We start from the raw sequence: 17,799 nt of genomic DNA, 5'->3' as shown, positions 1-17,799 counted from the left end.
CGAGGGAGGATTCGCCAGATCTCTCGCTCAAACTAATTATTAAATAAAGTAAGTCAAAACAAGGATTCGGAACTAATAAATCAAAATTTAATCAATTTCGAACTCATTTCTATTATTTTAAAATATTAATGCTCTGAATAGTAAAATATGATTAAATGATCCAAAATCCGCCAGAGAATGTCCAAGTCAGAGATTTCCGGTACAAAGTAAGAGCCAATCAATACCGGATATTTGATTGATTAACCGAATTGAACTTTTCAATTGCTGAATATTTCGATATAAAAATCAATAAATGTCTCTAAAATTTTCAAATGAAATTCAATAAAATCAACTAAATCACCAACTCTCCATCCCAAATTTACTTTGCTATAAAACATTTTTCCAGTCGAAAGCTCACGATAAATAACAATGAAATTTTTTATGAGTTAAAATGAGTTAATAAAAACTGCTTATTAACAAAAATCTTTTCTTCATTTAAAAATTGAATTTTGAGGTGACAAGTGGGAGGAACATTTGAGAAAAAAAAATCTGATTTTTAAGGTTAAGCTTATTTTTGAGATATGATATATTGAAGTTAGTAAGAGAATATAATCAAAGGCTGTGAATTGAATTTTCAAATAGTTTTAATTTCAAAATTCAATAAATTCGAAAAATGGAGAAAAGCGTATCCAAGCAGTGCCTCAACACTTACGCAAGCTCAGCAACAATCCACGGTGTCCGTTACATTATCGGCTCTGATGAGTCTCAAAAGTCATTCAGAATCTTTTGGATTATTGCCTTCATTTTCTCAATTTTTGGACTAGGTTATTATGCGTACGGTGTCTATATGAAATGGAGCATCGAGCCAGATATTGGATTGACTGTTCGGATGCGACCAATGAGAGAAATTCCATTTCCAGCTATCACAATTTGCTCACCATTATTTGCTCGAGACAATATGGCAAATTTTTCAAGATTCTATGCTGAATATACATCCACAAATGGAAAAATTCTTCCGTATTTGACACCAGAAGAACAAAATTATTTATCAGCAAATATCCAAGCATGTACACCAACATCAGCATCAATGATTGAAAAAAGTTGCAGCAAACGAACGGAAAAAAATATTTCAAAATTATTACGAGAATCATCACTTAAAGTTCCCGAGCTTTTTGCCGCATGTCGATTCAAAAAGAATTATATTAAATGTGAGAAAATGTTGAATCGCGTGTTAACAAACAACGGATATTGTTATACATTAAACATGCAAAGCTATCAGACGATTTTTAATGAAAATGTTATAAGCGGTGATTTTGATTCATTCAAGAGAGAAAAAATTGCCAAATCTTTTGATAAAGAGAATCAATTGTATAATGAAAGTTTTAATGATGCAGATGGGAATTTGACAGGTGAGTTGGACAGAGTAGGCAGAAATTTGGGAAAAGTAGGATTGGGTGCAGAATTGACAAAAGCTAAGTTTTGCCATTTACCAGTCCACCATCCACTTTTCACTAATAACCCCTCTCCAGGTTGCCATATTTCGCCGATGGTTCCTTCCGTCGTTTGGCCACAAGCTGTCACAAACTGTGTCTAAAATATCATTTACAATAAATATATTCAATTTCATTTCAGATGCAAACCAATGGTCCCTCGACACAGGCTACACCACAAATGATGACAACGTGTTTCCCATTCGAGCTATAAAAATCAATCAACTGACTGTCTACATGAAACTCACCGAATCTGACTCGACAAATTTGTGCCTATCACAAGGCAAAGGATACAAAATAATTTTTCATCTTCCTAATGAAATTCCAACGCCATTTCATGATGAATATTTCATCTCATTTGATTATGAGCGAATGATGACTCTCACGGCAAAATCATTTAGAAATGATCCAGAGATGAAGAAATATGCACCGGAATCGAGACGATGTTATTTTGATGGAGAACGAAATTTAAAATATTTTAAATCGTACACTAAAGCTCACTGCGATTACGAATGTATGACGAATTATACATTAAAACAATGCGGTTGTGTTAAGTTTTCAATGCCTCGATCTGATGACACGCCTGTTTGTGACTTAGATAAGACAAAATGCTATTTTAAGGCAATGATGGAATGGCCTGATAAGGATGATGAATCGCAGCAGGGAGATGGAAAGATGTTGATGCCTTGCAATTGTTTACCAAGCTGTAGTGATATTAAGTACAGCATTAAGTTAGATAAGGAAGCTATTTTGGATTCAGCTATTAGATTAGCACATTTGAAGAATAAAACTGAGAGTAATGTATATGCTAGGATGGCTATACGGTTTAATGATCATTCGATTGATGAACAGGAGAACTATGTGGCTTATAAACTGCAAAATTGTGAGTATTGTTTGTTGATTTCATCTCTTAAGTCTGCTTGCTTGTTTTACATCACAGTAAAGGACTGAACTAAGTCCTAGCTACTGAACAGTGTTGTTCGGAATACCTGAATATACTAAGAATTATCCTATTTTATTTTTCAGTTATTGCTGATTTTGGAGGTCTCTTAGGGCTCTTTATGGGATGTTCAATACTATCAATTGTAGAAGTGATTTTCCACTGCATAAGAGCTTGCTTTAAAAGGGGTCAGATTGAGGAAATTGAGATTCAGCCAGTAGAACTTGTCGATGGAAATAAAAATGGGTAAGAGATTAAGAATTTCATTTTAGGCAAATGTGACGTGACATACGGATTGCCCACCACTGGATTAGCCATTTTTTGAAGAGCAATTAATAATCTTTTTTTTTTTCATTTTAGGAGTCAATTGTCAAACCAGACGTTCATTTTGAACTCAACAAATGGAAACTATTATAAAAATAATGAAGGCTTAGACAGCTTAAAGTGCTGAGGATGTCATGAGGAAGTCATGTTACTGTTGATCATGTTATTGTTTGCACCAAATATGCGGTGGTTGAATAAATCTTTAGATTTGTGCTAGATAATATTTCATATTTTTATGAATAATTGAATAAAATTGACTTTATAAGAAATATTTTGATTTATTATTTTAATTCTCACTTTAATAAGAACACTGAACAATCTGCCTTTGTTCTTATTTTTCAGCTTGTTATGCTAACTAAAACAATATTCATTGTTATATTAATCAGCCTTCAGAATTATTCGAATCCTTGTCATATCCTTTGCTCATACACCATAGTCAAGATGCCTTTAAGTCTTGGCTTTATGTCTGTTGGCAATTAATATTTTTTATCATAATTCTAAATGATTTAATTCCTTTTACTTAAAATAAATCTGTAAAGTTCCAGCATAAAATTGTTGTCGTAGCTTCAACAATTTAACTATGTAGTAAAGTAGTTTCCTATATCTCTTTGTGACCTTGTCTAAAAATCAAAACGAATCAAAAGTTTTCTAATTATCTCAAAATATAATTGAATTTTCTCATACTTAACGAATCGATAATTACCATTTTTTCTTAATCTAACAGATTTTTATCAGTAACTGTTATTGTAGTATAAAAGTTGTTGGATGTTTTTACATTTGCAATATTCAATTGAAAACAATTGAAGAGCTAATAACAACTTGCTGATCAAGTCGAGTTATTTAAGTCAAAATTTAGCTTAATTTTTTTAAACTTTTCACAACCATGCTGAAACTCATCATTATTACCATATCAATTGGACTAGCATCCACAACAATTTTCAACTATTGCAGCCATAATTTGTGTTCACTTACTGAATATAAGCATATCACATGCACAGCAACAGGTGACTTGAGTCCATCATGCTCATCAGATGCACAAATTATTGAGTTAACTGGTGCTGACAGGAGAAAAATTTTGGATTTACATAACAGATATAGGAATATAATTGCAAATGGCGATGAACCTGGATTTAGTGCTGCTGCCCAAATGACAACTATGGTGAGCATTTTTTAATTTTTGAGAGCATAAATGGATAGAGATATACGATTGGAATCGCTTCCTGGCTCCAAGTACCAATCATATTTCCTCCAGCTTACAAATCCCACAATATATCCTTCAAAAGCCATCCAAACTTATCTAAACATTTATTTTTGACAGGAATGGGATGATGATCTTGCTGACTACGCTGGTCTTAACGTCCGCCGCTGCAGAGATGAGCATGATTGCCACAACACTCCAGAAATGAAGTATTCAGGCCAAAATCTTTTCTTTGAAGCCAAAACTGATGTCTTTGAACGTGACATTTCATCATTTATCGAAGCTGCATTTCAGTCCTGGTGGGATGAACGAAATTTAGCTTCACAAGATGACATCAATTCATGTTGTGGTGCACCTGGAAAGATTCCACATTTCTTAATGGTTGTAAGTGATAGAGCTAATCGTGTTGGATGTGCATTGTCGCAATATGAAGGACCTTATGGAAAGACGACTTACATTGCATGCAATTATTCATTCACAATTATCACTGGACAGGCTGTCTATGAGACTGGTGAGCCAATAAGTAAATGTCAAACTGGAGCTAATGCAAAATATCCAGCATTGTGCAGTTCTCAGGAAGAAGTTGACCCCAATAAGGTTTTCTAAGGTTGAGGCTAAAACTAAAGCAAATTAGTTGCAAATAGTAAAAAATAAGTTTGATTTGTGATTTTACAATCAATAAATTAGATGAGAAACTAACTTAATTTGCATTTTTAATTGTAATCTACGACGCAGGGGTATATTCATACCCTCTCCCTTTTTAGAAACTGCATCGTGTATAGTCACTAAACTCTAGATGTCGCTTTAAGTGCTGTTTACTTATTACGTCAACATACCAATGTGTCACGGCACTGGTCTAAGCCTTAATAAATATTAAGAGAGACAAAGAAAATTGTAATCATCAATTTCAATTTTAATGTCATGAAACTGCAACTTAACTAAAATTAAATAGATCACTAATAAGTTATTAGAACAGCAAATAGAAAATTAGAGTCTTGCTTAAATTGCAGTTATTTTGCTCAGAAAATAAAAATTAGAACAGAAACTAGCTTAATTTAGATCACTAACATTAAGGCATGTTGTGAATATTTTAGTAGGAGGGAAAACTTTCGTATAAATTTAAAGTAAAATTAATAAATTACTTAGTAATTTTTTATTCGACAGACTGAATCAACAGGTCTGAGAAATGAAGTTTTTGATTATTTTGAGTGTCGTCATTTGTGCTTTAGGCAGTAAGCATAGTGGCCATCAAGAAAGGTTTAGTTGGGTACGTCAGAATATCCAATCTAATAATCAAATTGATTCATCAAGTTCTTCATCAGAAAGTGATGAACAATCCGCAAATATCTTAAAGACCGATATCTACAACCCAAACCATTGCATACTCGTTCCTGAGCCAAATTCTCATGAATTAGCTCTGTTTCGTCAATGGGCTTTAAAGCACAGCAAACAATATTCATCAGAGCATGAGAAGTCATGTAGATTGAACAATGTCATCAATAAAATCCGTGAAAATTATATTCACAACAAGAAATTCGATCAAGGCAAAGTAAGCTACAGACGTGGCTTAAATGATTTTTCAGACTTATCAATGCAGGAAATAAGAGATCAAATTCTTATGAAGAAGATAAAAAGCAGAAATTTTCATAATCAATTGAGTGAATTACCAAATTTGCCAGATGCGAGAGTTTATGTGGACTACAGAGAAGAAGGATTGGTTGGACCAGTTGCACAGCAAGGTATGTGTGAGAGCTGCTATGCATGGTCAAGTGCTGCAGTTTTGGAAGGTCAATTGAGAAAATGTGACATCTATAAAAATCCAGTTTCTGTACAGAATATAGTTGATTGTACAGTAGAAGGAAGCGCAAAATGCAATGGTGGATTGCCATAGTAAGTTTTACTTTTTTGTTGTCGACCAATTGAAACTCTGTAGTTGGTCAGAACTAATATAATTTTTATAAAATTTTAGCTATGTATTCAAATATCAAAAGCACGGTGGAATCTTACCAGCAGATAAATATCCATACTTAAACAGAAATGGAACATGCGAATTCAGTAAGAATGATATTTTAGCCTACGTTGACAAAGCCTATGGTTTCAATTTCATGCCTGTTAAACGCAGACATGAGGACATCAAGTAAGTCTACATTTAATTGCCAATTTTTCAATTTAAATAATTTTTATATTCATATTATCAATTTAGGAAAATTGTCTCATTCGTTGGTCCAATCTCAGTTGGTCTGTGTGCAGAAGAAAGTTTCATGGCTTACGAATCTGGCATCTATGATGTTGATAATTGTGGAGATGAAGCGAATCACGCAGGTACAATTCGAAATGTTTTTAAGTTTTTAAAATTTTAAAAATTGTATTTCCAGTTACAATTATTGGATACGGAACTGATTCACACAATGGTGACTACTGGTAAGTTTTTGACTTTTTTTGATGGATTTAAAGTTAACGAATTATTTATATTCTACAGGTTGATCAAGAACAGTTGGGGTAAAAACTGGGGTGAAGAAGGCTACGGCAGAATTGCAATGGGCAAGAATTTATGCGAATTCGAAAGTGAGGTTTACTTTGCTCAAGTCCGTGATTTAAAAGGAAAAGTTTGCGAATTGTTTGATATCTGAAATAAATAAATATTTAAAAAACGAAAACTAAGGTTTATAAGAGAACAGATTTCAGTAGTACTGATTCAATACTTCCCGCATGACAGGTTAAATCAATAGCTAGCAGCTTGTGAGGCGCAGCACACTGGTGGATCTTGAACAATTTCAAATATAGGCAACTTCTTTAAAGTCATTTGGCATTTGCTTAGAAATAGTTCAACAAAATAGCTCAACTTCCAATTATTGCATTATTTATTTAGATTCTTAAAGCTCAATCAATATAATGCTGAAAATATTTACTAATTTGATGTACTGTATGAAAATTTTAATTTGTTTGTGAGGTCATTAGGTACTGTCATATAAATCTCTATAGATGCCTAAAACCTAAAAATTAAGATGTTCCCATTATGCTTTTTGGGGTTTCATTCTATTTAATTATCATTTGAATCAGAGTTGGAAGGACTTTAAAAGTTTTAAATCCAAATGTTCAAAAACTGACGATTTCTATAAATAAATGAACATTTTTTATACAAAATAATAAGAAGACATATAATCTATTACGACAAACTTATGTCAGCTGAAAGTGCAAATTTGCAATCTTGCTGTTGTTTTCAAATCTCAAGTTTAATAAAAATTAGTACAGAGATCCTTTATCAAATCAGCAGATTTAGTTATTTTGTTCACTTATTACGTAACGCAAAAAAGTGGTTGTTTTAAAATATCCACCAGTCATAAGGAATAAAATCTCCATGGAAAACAGTTTTCATCATTTGGGGTAAACCTCCTCCTCTCTAAGAGCGTTACGTAATAAATGAACGACCCCTAAGAAACCTAAGCATTTTATACCAATAGTTGGTGGGGTTTGTGCAAATTTTTATATAAAATCTCATATTATGATTTACAAGTAATCAGTTCCAATCGACTAGCGGGACAAGGAATACAAGATGAAAATTTTATTTATTTTCAGTGCCGTGCTTGGTAAGGTAGACCATAAAAAGCTTGATTTATTTTATAATGTAATTTTTTTAATCAGTTTTGGCACTGGCCAGCCACCGCGAACAACATCAAAATTTAAGATGGATGAACAAAAATATCCAAAAATCATCCAGCTCAAGTTCATCATCATCTAGCTCTAGCTCGGATTCATCTAGTTCCAGCTCCGACTCATCATCATCGAGTTCCAGTTCTAGCTCAAGTTCATCAAGCTCATCATCAGAAAGTGATGAACAGTCTCCAAAAATCCTAAAAACTAAGGAATACAACCCAGACCGTTGCATTCTCCTTCCGGAACCAAGTTCAGATGAATTAAATCAATTTAATCAATGGGCTCTAGAGCATAACAGACAATACTTAACTGAAAGTGAGAAGATTTGCAGGCTCTATAATGTTGTTAAGAAACTTCGTGAAATTTACGTCCATAACAATCGCTATGATCAGGGAAAGGAGTATTTCAAGCGTGAATTGAATGATTTTGCAGACTTGACAGAACAAGAAAGTAGTGATCGTCTTCTCATGAAGCATATACCACAAAGAAATTTATTGAAAGTTACCGTAGAAGAATTACCAAATTTATCAGAAGCAAGAGAATCCATTGATTACAGAAAGGAAGGCTTGGTCGGATCGATTGGATTACAAATGTATTGTGGAAGTTGCTTTGCTTGGTCAAGTGCTGCAGTATTGGAAGGACAGTTGAGAAAATGTGGAATTTACAATGAATCAATTTCTGTCCAGCTTATGGTTGACTGTCCAACGACAAATTGCAACCAGTGTGATGGTGGAATCGAATAGTGAGTAAATTTTGGGGATTTCAGATAAATTTGAGCATTTTAAAATTTTCAGCTATGTGTTCGACTGGCAAAAACGTGGTGGAATCTATCCAGCTGCTAAATATCCATATTTAGATAGAAACGGACGATGCTCATACAACAGAAGAGATGCAGTTGCATTTGTTGACAAAGCTTTTGGATATGCTTTTGAACCAATCAAGGGAAGTCATGAGTACATCAAGTAAGTTTGAAGTAGCTCCTTTAAGATTTTGCCATTTATTAATATTTGGAAAAATGTTACAGAAAACTCGTTTCAACTGTTGGTCCAATTTCATCTGGACTCTGTGTTGAAGACAGTTTCAAGGACTACTCATCTGGTGTTTATAATGTTCGTAATTGCTGTACTCAACAGGATCATGCTAGTAAGACTTTTAATGACTTCTTTAAGATTATTCTAAATTTGTTATGTCTCTTTTAATAGTTTCAATCGTTGGATACGGAACTGACCCACGTGATGGTGACTATTGGTAGGTTCTTGTCTAATTTTTAATGGATTTAGAGTTAAAAAATTGTTTTATAATCTACAGGTTGATCAAGAACAGTTGGGGTAAATACTGGGGTGAAAATGGCTACGGCAGAATTGCAATGGGCAAGAATGTTTGTGACTTTGAAAGAGAAATTTTCTTTGCTCAAGTCCGTGACACTAAAGGAAAAGTTTGTCAAATTTTCTAAGATTGCCAGCTTTTGCAAAAATATCTTGTTGAAAAATGGAATAAAAAATTGAAATTTGTTAAAAAATAATTATTTTTATATTTTAATATGCAGCAATTTCTGTAGAATTAAATTTTAATCAATATGTGGAATTGCATCCTGAAAGATTTTATTCTCCAGGAATTCCTCTTCTACTCAATTTGTCCCAAACACCACTAGACTAGCTCCTAGTCACTATTTTATTCATTTATATAAAGATTCTCATAACGACATAATTTCTAGTATATGTTTTTCATGAATTCTCTCTCGTTCTCTTGGATTCCTCATCCCTATTGCTACAACTTTAACGATATACTTTATAAACAAGAGATTATGTGAATTCGAGATTTGTTTTTATAGTTTTGAGAATTTCAGATGCTTAATTGATTTTCTTCTAAATTTAGAAAATTATTTACTATTATTACTAATTATATACTTTAAAAAACTTTATCTGTAAATTAAAATATTCTTACCATGCTTGGCAGGGTGTTATTCTAGTCATTTCGATCTAAACATCTTTTTTAACAAAAAGTCAAAACTGCTCTATTTTGATATAATTCTTTAATTTTCTAGGTTTTCCCAAGACAAAAAGCCCAAAATTTGTATCGATTGGGTTTCTGTTAAGCAGATTGTAAAGTAAATTGAATCAAAAGATGACCTTGTATGCATATGAAGTATGACAAAGCCTTTATTCATTCTAGTAGAGCTTTTGACTAGCCATCTTATTTCAAGCGCAGTTGAAAACGTTCTAATTTCTACAAATGTCAATATATGCTGCTCGTTGCTTGCTTCTTGCTATACTGCAAACGTCAGCGAAACGTTGATATAATTCTTGCTTTTCGTAGCGCAATCTAACGGCGAGATATCTACGGCCTAAATTTTATGCAATCCATGCATTATATCTTAACGTCCTAATCAAGTTCCAAAGAAACTGACCCCTGCATCAGTCATATTTGCATTTAAAAATAGAACAAATGAATACGGACTCAGAAAATAGAATTTATGATGATGACCCATTAAAATTTTTCTAAGTTTATGGAATTACGATTTACTTTTTTCGATTTAGAACAAATTTTTTTCATCTAATCAGCAATATTAATTTGGGTTAGAAGAGGGAGAATGCTTAGAAAAATCATATAAATATGATCATCCTTGTTACTTTTTAGTTACTTTCAAGTGAAAAGTTTGATTAAAGATAGGAACAATGATGAAATTTATTATTTTTATTTGTGCACTGCTGGGTAAGCTCATAATTTTGGATTTGTATGTTCACATTGTGATTTGGAAAAATTGACTAATTTACATCCATTAACATAAATAGCAAATGGCAAAACTTGTTGCTCAAAATCACAATTTTTCTATCTATTTCACTTCAATAACATTTAGTTCTTTATTTTACAGTACTAGCACATGCAAATCATCATAATCAGCATATAAAATCCAAATTGACTCAACAAATGTTTCAAGTAAATAGATTCAATCAAATTGACGCATCCAGTTCATCCTCATCAAGCTCAAGTTCAGAAAAAGACGAACAATCTCCAAAAATTCTTAAAACAAAATTCTATGATCCCAAAAAATGCAAACTTGTTCCGCCACCAACTACAGATGAACTAAATCAATTCCATCAATGGACTTTGGAGCACAACAAGACATATTCAACGACAAAAGAGCACATTTGTAGAACAGTTATTGTAATTCATAGTATTCGCGAGATTTATGAACACAATAAGCTTTATGATGATGGAAAAGTCAAGTTTAGACGTAAATTAAACAGTTTGTCAGACCTCACGAAAGATGAAAGAAATTATCGAACTATAATAACAAATAAACATGCTCGAACTATTGATATAGAAGATTATCCAGAGCTTCCAATTGCAAGAGAATATGTTGATTATATAGATGATGGTTTAGTAACTCCAGTTGGAATACAAGTTAATTGCAACAGCTGCTATGCTTGGTCAAGTGCTGCAGTTATAGAAGGACAATTGAGAAAATGTGGAATTTCAAGAAAGGCTGTTTCTGTTCAGTCAATGGTAGATTGTACGACTGAGTCATGCTGGCATTGCGATAGTGGAATTCCCTAGTGAGTATTGAAATATTTTAAGCTAATTAGAATCTGGTAGACTTGAAAGTAAATCCGTTGAAGCCAGGATACCATAATAGACAATGATAATGCTTCCAACAGCTTATTCTCCTTAAGCATCTCAGCTTGTATGATCTTTAGCGTTACTTTCAACTTGCTCCGATCTTCCGAACAAATTCTGTATCTGCTAAGTATAAGTTATTTTATCGTTGAATTTTAGTTCTGTTTTTAGATGGCAAATGAAGGGAGGAATTCTTCCAGCTAGCAAATATCCATACGAAGACAGAAATGAACAATGTGTTTACAGTATTAAGGATGTGATTGCATATGTGGATATTCCATATCAATATGACTTTTATAATACTGAACGTGGTCATGAGTATATGAAGTAAGTTTATATATTATTTATGCATTTTTCCAAAAAAAAATAGGAGTTGACCATTAGCCCGTTCTTCCATGTTGAATACGGACTTGCAACAGAAGTATTGTTGTCAGTTTTATGGGACAAAATTAAATATTATTTTGAAATGCTGTGCACTTTATCTAACTAGATTTTTTTTTCATATCAGAAAACTTGTTTCTCATTACGGTCCAATTGCATCAGGCCTATGTGTCATCCCATCATTTCAAGATTATTCATCAGGTGTCTATGATGTAGATAATTGTTGTGATAAACCAGATCATGCAAGTATGTAAAAATAGCTTAAAATCTTGTTTTTAATTTTAAGAAACATTTTGACACTGAATTGTTTTTTATTGACAGTTGCAATTGTTGGATATGGAACAGATCCAGAGTATGGTGACTACTGGTAAGTTTTGTCTAATTATGATATCTAGTAATGTGTTGGCAACAATTATCATATTGTATATCTATTTATGAGAAAAATTATATTTACAGGTTAGTTAAGAACAGCTGGGGACCCACATGGGGTGATAATGGCTTCGGTAAAATTGCAAGAGGCAAAAACATGTGCGAGTTTGAAAATGAAGTTTATTTTGCACAAATTCGTGATAATGAAGGAAATAAATGTGAAATATTCTCATAGAAATCATCCGAAATTTAAAAATGTTACAAAACTAACTGAATTATAGAAAAATAAATGAAAAATATTTAAATTGACACAAATGGAAATTTGTATGACGCAATTCCTCATGAGACATTAATGATATAAAAAATAATTTCTCAACATAATTTACGTCACGTAAAGTTCCATTCTGTATCCAGTTTATGTTTAAATTATTCAATAATATGAAACCAATATTTACTTAAATGCTTCAAATGCTCGACTATATTATTTGAAAAATAAAAAAACAAGGACAGTGTTGTAATCCACTGTATTACATACTTGCACTTCCGAATCTTCCTATCAACTATATAAAGACCTGAAAATTCTGAATTGATCATCAGTTATTAATTTATCGTTTAGTAATTAATACAAAAAGCTTAAAATATGAAGTTGCTCAGCATCTTTGCGATTCTTTTTATTGGAAGTGCCAGTTGTCAATCTGAAGACCCAATTGCGCCACTTGAACAAAGTGAAACACCAGAAAGCAATGCTCCAAAATCAGATGAAATTCAATCATTCACAGAACCAGACAATGATGTCAATATATATGATCCCAAGAAGTGTACATTGACACCATCACCAACACTCCAAGAAATCAATGACTTTTATGAATGGAGTGACAAACACAACAAAGTCTACAAAACACCACAAGCAAAAATCTGTAAATTGGTACGAGTTGTTTATCACATGAGAGAAATTAAGGCACACAACGAGTTGTTCGAGCAAGGCAAAGTTTCATATCAACGTGATTTGACTCAATACTCAGATTTATCACATGATGAGAAGCTTGAAACTTTACTCATGAAGGAAGTCGAATTCAAGCCACACCTTCGTCAACTTAAAACACCATTGCCTATTTTACCACCAGCCAGAGCTTCAGTTGATTGGAGAGTTGAAGGCTTAGTCACACCAGTTGGAACTCAATGGAAATGTGGATGTTGTTATGCATGGGCTGGTTCAGCTGCTCTTGAAGGACAATTGTTGAAATGTGGAATCTATTATGATCAAGTCTCAGTTCAACAAATGGTTGATTGTCCAACAGTTGGTGTCTGGGGATGCAAATCTGGATGGGCATAGTAAGTTTTTCATAATTATAAAGAGTTTGAAAATTGTAATTTCTTTTGTTTTCAGTCATGCCTTTAAATGGCAAATGAATGGTGGAATTTTGGCTGCTAACACATACACATACAAAGATGCACCTGGAAATTGTACATATAATAAAAATGACATTGTTGGCTATGTCCACAAAGCTTTTCAATTTAATTTCACTAGCGTTGGTGGCAATGCCTCATTCATTAAGTAAGTAACTTAATCTTTTTATTAAAACAATATTTTTACATTATTTTGAATTTTCAGGCAAGTTGTCTCAGCCATCGGTCCAGTAGCTACAGTAATTTGTGTCGACAGTAGTTTGTACCAATATAAATCAGGCGTATACACTATTAGTAACTGTTGCCAGGAAGTTAAACACGTTGTTGCTATTGTTGGATATGGAACTGATCCTAAATTCGGAGATTATTGGTAAGCATTAAGCAATTAAATGCTAGAATTAAATTAATCTTGAATTTCAATTATTTAGGATCATCAAGAACAGCTGGGGTGAAAACTGGGGTGAAAAGGGATATGCCAAAATTGCAAGAGGTAAAAATCTTTGCATATCTGAGTCTATAATTGATTATGCGCAAGTTAGGGACGTCGACGGAACGGTTTGTGATCTTTTCTAATTTAAAACTGTATTTGACACTTTTTACTGGATATAGATTGGAATTATTTAGTTTTTAAGATTTTTGTTGAATGTAATAAATTTTGATTAAACAATTTTTAATAAACTATGAATATTGAAAATGTTAATAATTCTTGTTCTTATTTTTTTAAATAATCTCAATTTGTGTGGAATAGTCGACATAATATAATGGACTTCCGATTTTGAAAATAATTCTAGGAAATTGTCTGTCATCATTTTTCAGCTTTATTCATCAGCATAATATTGATTAGCATTTTATGCGCTCATATACTGTGAGCATCTCGTCGTTAGATTGCGCTACGAACAGCATGAATTTTATCAGCGTTTTGCTGACACTTGCATTTTAGCAAGATGCAAACAGTAAGCATTCGCTAGGATAGATCAATATTTGTAGTTTGTAAAGAAATAAAAGCTCTCGAGCTCTAACTGAACAAAATCTTTGTAATTTATTATACGCATAAACGAGTCATTTTTTGATTTATTTCATTCTATTGTCTATCCGTTTGAGTTTGGATTCACATCGGATGCGTTATTGTTTTGAGTATTACTAAAACATTAGTATTATACAATTCAAATAGCAAATATTTAATGAAAATTGAAAAAAAGAAAAAATAAATTTAATTTTTTGATGTTTGATTTATTTGTCAGCAAGACGTTTTGAATAATTTTATTAATTGTTTAATTCCAAACTTTAATAATTAATCGCATAAAGTTAAAGTTTTTAAAGAATAACACAGTTCGGCTAATCGATCCAAAATCCTGCCACAGGCCGGCATGACTCAGACATGATGCTGGATCTAAACCGATTGTAAAACGAATCTCGCACCTAGTCAGAGTTACGACGGTTCGTGGTCGGATCTTTGATCGAATAAACAATTTGTGCTTTTTGGGATATTATTAGTATACTAATTTTGGCTTCATTTAAAATATCTGAAATTAAATGCATTTTACCGTTCCAGTAAACGCAAATAACGACCAAAAACAATAGCTTATACGCACTTGAAAACGAAGATGTTTTACGTAGATAAATTCTGGGGCAATTTTATTTAAACTTTAAAATATTTCATAATTTTATTATTAAATATTAAGTTTTTATGTTTATTTTACTTTAAGCACGAATTTCATAACACTGTACAAAACAGATCCATTTGTATCAACATTATAGAACGTTAGTATTAAAAATTAAAATTTGTATTTACACAAGTTTTTTGTATAGTTTTTAAGTCAAAATTGTTTCATTTCAATATATTTATTTAACTTAGTTAAAGATTAAACTTAAAAATCAGGTCACTGTATCCCACAAATGCATTTTCTATCGAGTATATAAAGACCCGAAAATTCTGACTTGATCATCAGTTGACAATTTATCGTTTAGTAATTAATACAAAAAGCTTAAAATATGAAGTTGTTCAGCATCTTTGTGATTCTATTTATTGGAAGTGCCAGTTGTCAATCTGAAGACCCAATTGCGCCACTTGAACAAAGTGAAACACCAGAAAGCAATGCGCCAAAATCAGATGAAATTCAATCATTCACAGAACCAGACAATGATGTCAATACATATGATCCCAAGGAATGTACATTGACACCATCCCCAACACTCCAAGAAATCAATGACTTCTATGAATGGAGTGACAAACACAACAAAGTCTACAAAACACCGCAAGCAAAAGTCTGTAAATTGGTACGAGTTGTCTATCACATGAGAGAAATTAAGGCACACAATGAACTCTTCGAACAAGGCAAAGAATCATACAAACGTGATTTGACCCAATACTCTGATTTATCACATGATGAAAAGCTTGAAAATTTCATCATGAAGGATATCAAGCCACAAACCCAAGTTCGTCAAGCACCAGCCACTTTACCAGCCTTACCACCAGCAAGAGGTTGCACTGATTGGAGACAAGAAGGCTTAGTCACACCCGCTGGACGTCAAATTAAATGTGGAAGTTGCTATGCATGGTCTGGTGCAGCTGCTTTAGAAGGACAATTGATTAAATGTGGAATTTTCAATAAATCAATCTCGACTCAAGCTATGATTGACTGTCCAACAGTTGGAGTTTATGGATGTACCTCTGGATGGGCATTGTAAGCAGTGTGATATTATTTTAATATAAATTTATTTAATTTTATATATTTTGTAGCTATGCTTTTAAATGGCAAATCACTGGAGGTATCTTTCCAGCTACTAAGTATCCATACCTAGATGCACAGGGAAAATGCAACTACAACAAGGCTGATATCGTTGCTTATGTTGACACCCCATATAACTTTGATTTTAGTTCTGTAAATGGAAATGCTTCATTTATTAAGTAAGCTTCAGCAATGAATTTTGTCGATTATTAAAAATTAATTGAAAATTATAAATTTACAGACAGGTTGTGTCAGCCATAGGACCAGTATCAGCAAGTATTTGTTTAGATAAAACTTTGTTACAATATTCATCGGGTATATATGATGTTCAAACCTGTTGCAAAACAGTTCAACACACAGTAGCTATCGTTGGATATGGATCAGATGTCAAGTTTGGAGATTATTGGTAAGACTTCATTTAAAGCTATAGAGCAAATAATATGTTTGATTTTTTTTAAATTAGGATTATCAAAAATAGTTGGGGTCCAAGTTGGGGTGATAAAGGATTCGCTAAAATTGCAATGGGTAAAAATCTTTGCCTCATTGAATCTCAAATTCAATACGCTCAAGTTAAAGATGTGAAGGGTAAAGTGTGTCCGTTGTATTAAAAGGATACACCAGATCTTTAAAATAAAGAAAAAGTTAAGCTAATGTCTCGTGTATTTATTGTTTTGGATCTACTTTTCAGATGGTTTTTTGCCTTCACAGCTCAAATTGTGAACATTATAAGGTGCAATCTACAGTTAATCCAGCTAAGGGTTCTCCAGAACAAGACTTCGAAGAATTGCTATGTAACCTCAAATCCGAGACATCAGGAAACGCTGAACTTAGCAATCTAACCCTGTTTTCAATGCATACATAGATTGTCGCTCAAGGACACTCAACTCAATTGATAAATGCACGATTGCACTCATTATATAATAAATTAATTCAAAACATTTTCTTAACGTCATTGAAACATTGGATTTTGAACCCAAAACGGCATGCCTTGCATATTCCCTTTCTCCTTTGATTACATTGTAATTAATCAGCTTGATGTAGGAGAAATTAATTTTTCAGGAGATAAGAGATTAGTATAAATAGTGAGCATAAGCTACAGTAGCTTATCATTCATTTGTTTAGCATCAAATCATTTGAAAGCAAAGATGAAGGTTCTTATTATATTTGGTGCAGTTTTATGTAAGTATATTGTACTTGATAGCTTCATGGCTTAAAAAAGGCTTAAAATAGTGTCTACAGGTTTGTATGATTTAGAAGTTATGCAAGAATTTACTAAATCCAACACAATGCCAGAGTCATGCTTGCCATCTGTGTCTTTTGAGATATGACTAAACTTTATCATAATTTGAGGTTATATACTTAATATTTTTAGTGCTAGCACTTGCAAGTGCTCAAAGCGATCGCAGAAATTCAAATTTTGCCTCTCAAATGGTCCGATCTGACACACCTGCTGACAGTTCTAGCTCATCATCCTCCGACTCAGAATCAAATTCAGATTCCAACTCATCATCAGCAGAAAGCAACAATGAAAACCTTGCTGACAAAATCAAAAATGGCATGAAAATTTTAAAGACAAAGTTCTACAATGCTCATAATTGTACCCTTCTTCCTCCACCATCTCTTCGTGAATTGCAAGAGTTTTTCGAATGGACTGTTACTCACAACAAAACTTACGGAACAGTTAGGGAAAAATTCTGCAGAACAATTCAT

At 32.7% G+C, this 17,799-nt stretch overlaps 4 protein-coding genes across 4 annotated transcripts; all 4 read left to right on the top strand.

Moving 5' to 3' along the window:
* The first annotated feature begins 498 nt into the window (after positions 1-498).
* On the top strand, positions 499-2,940 carry LOC139096846 (pickpocket protein 28-like). Its single transcript, XM_070648602.1, has 4 exons — positions 499-1,388; positions 1,612-2,352; positions 2,496-2,655; positions 2,770-2,940. The coding sequence occupies exons 1-4, from the start codon at positions 653-655 to the stop codon at positions 2,858-2,860; spliced, it is 1,728 nt and encodes a 575-aa protein (XP_070504703.1). The 5' UTR covers positions 499-652; the 3' UTR covers positions 2,861-2,940.
* Positions 2,941-3,616: 676 nt separating this feature from the next.
* Positions 3,617-4,537, top strand: LOC139096858 (antigen 5 like allergen Cul n 1-like). The gene is made up of 2 exons (XM_070648613.1): positions 3,617-3,892; positions 4,052-4,537. Exons 1-2 carry the CDS (start codon positions 3,617-3,619, stop codon positions 4,535-4,537), a joined length of 762 nt encoding a protein of 253 aa, XP_070504714.1.
* A 580-nt stretch (positions 4,538-5,117) lies between these two features.
* On the top strand, positions 5,118-6,561 carry LOC139096857 (cathepsin K-like). Its single transcript, XM_070648612.1, has 5 exons — positions 5,118-5,821; positions 5,901-6,068; positions 6,135-6,253; positions 6,307-6,352; positions 6,411-6,561. Exons 1-5 carry the CDS (start codon positions 5,118-5,120, stop codon positions 6,559-6,561), a joined length of 1,188 nt encoding a protein of 395 aa, XP_070504713.1.
* Positions 6,562-12,593: 6,032 nt separating this feature from the next.
* Positions 12,594-13,933, top strand: LOC139096855 (crustapain-like). Its single transcript, XM_070648611.1, has 4 exons — positions 12,594-13,285; positions 13,341-13,508; positions 13,566-13,730; positions 13,789-13,933. The coding sequence occupies exons 1-4, from the start codon at positions 12,594-12,596 to the stop codon at positions 13,931-13,933; spliced, it is 1,170 nt and encodes a 389-aa protein (XP_070504712.1).
* Positions 13,934-17,799: the final 3,866 nt, after the last annotated feature.

Source organism: Chironomus tepperi, unplaced genomic scaffold, assembly GCF_022539635.2.
Source record: "Chironomus tepperi strain 1889 unplaced genomic scaffold, CSIRO-AGI_Ctep_v1 contig_408, whole genome shotgun sequence".
Classification (NCBI taxonomy): domain Eukaryota; kingdom Metazoa; phylum Arthropoda; class Insecta; order Diptera; family Chironomidae; genus Chironomus; species Chironomus tepperi.
The sequence above is the reverse complement of the archived record's forward strand: the minus strand, read 5'-3'. Positions and strand labels throughout refer to the sequence as shown.

Coding starts and splice junctions, on each gene's coding strand:
- LOC139096846 (XM_070648602.1), top strand. CDS start 653: ATGGAGAAAAGCGTATCCAAGCAGTGCCTCAACACTTACGCAAGCTCA. Junction 2,353..2,495: donor GGCTTATAAACTGCAAAATT/GTGAGTATTGTT, acceptor TTTATTTTTCAG/TTATTGCTGATTTTGGAGGT. Junction 2,656..2,769: donor GTCGATGGAAATAAAAATGG/GTAAGAGATTAA, acceptor TTTTCATTTTAG/GAGTCAATTGTCAAACCAGA.
- LOC139096858 (XM_070648613.1), top strand. CDS start 3,617: ATGCTGAAACTCATCATTATTACCATATCAATTGGACTAGCATCCACA. Junction 3,893..4,051: donor CTGCCCAAATGACAACTATG/GTGAGCATTTTT, acceptor TATTTTTGACAG/GAATGGGATGATGATCTTGC.
- LOC139096857 (XM_070648612.1), top strand. CDS start 5,118: ATGAAGTTTTTGATTATTTTGAGTGTCGTCATTTGTGCTTTAGGCAGT. Junction 6,069..6,134: donor CGCAGACATGAGGACATCAA/GTAAGTCTACAT, acceptor TTATCAATTTAG/GAAAATTGTCTCATTCGTTG. Junction 6,353..6,410: donor TCACACAATGGTGACTACTG/GTAAGTTTTTGA, acceptor TATATTCTACAG/GTTGATCAAGAACAGTTGGG.
- LOC139096855 (XM_070648611.1), top strand. CDS start 12,594: ATGAAGTTGCTCAGCATCTTTGCGATTCTTTTTATTGGAAGTGCCAGT. Junction 13,286..13,340: donor TGCAAATCTGGATGGGCATA/GTAAGTTTTTCA, acceptor TTTTGTTTTCAG/TCATGCCTTTAAATGGCAAA. Junction 13,509..13,565: donor GGCAATGCCTCATTCATTAA/GTAAGTAACTTA, acceptor TTGAATTTTCAG/GCAAGTTGTCTCAGCCATCG.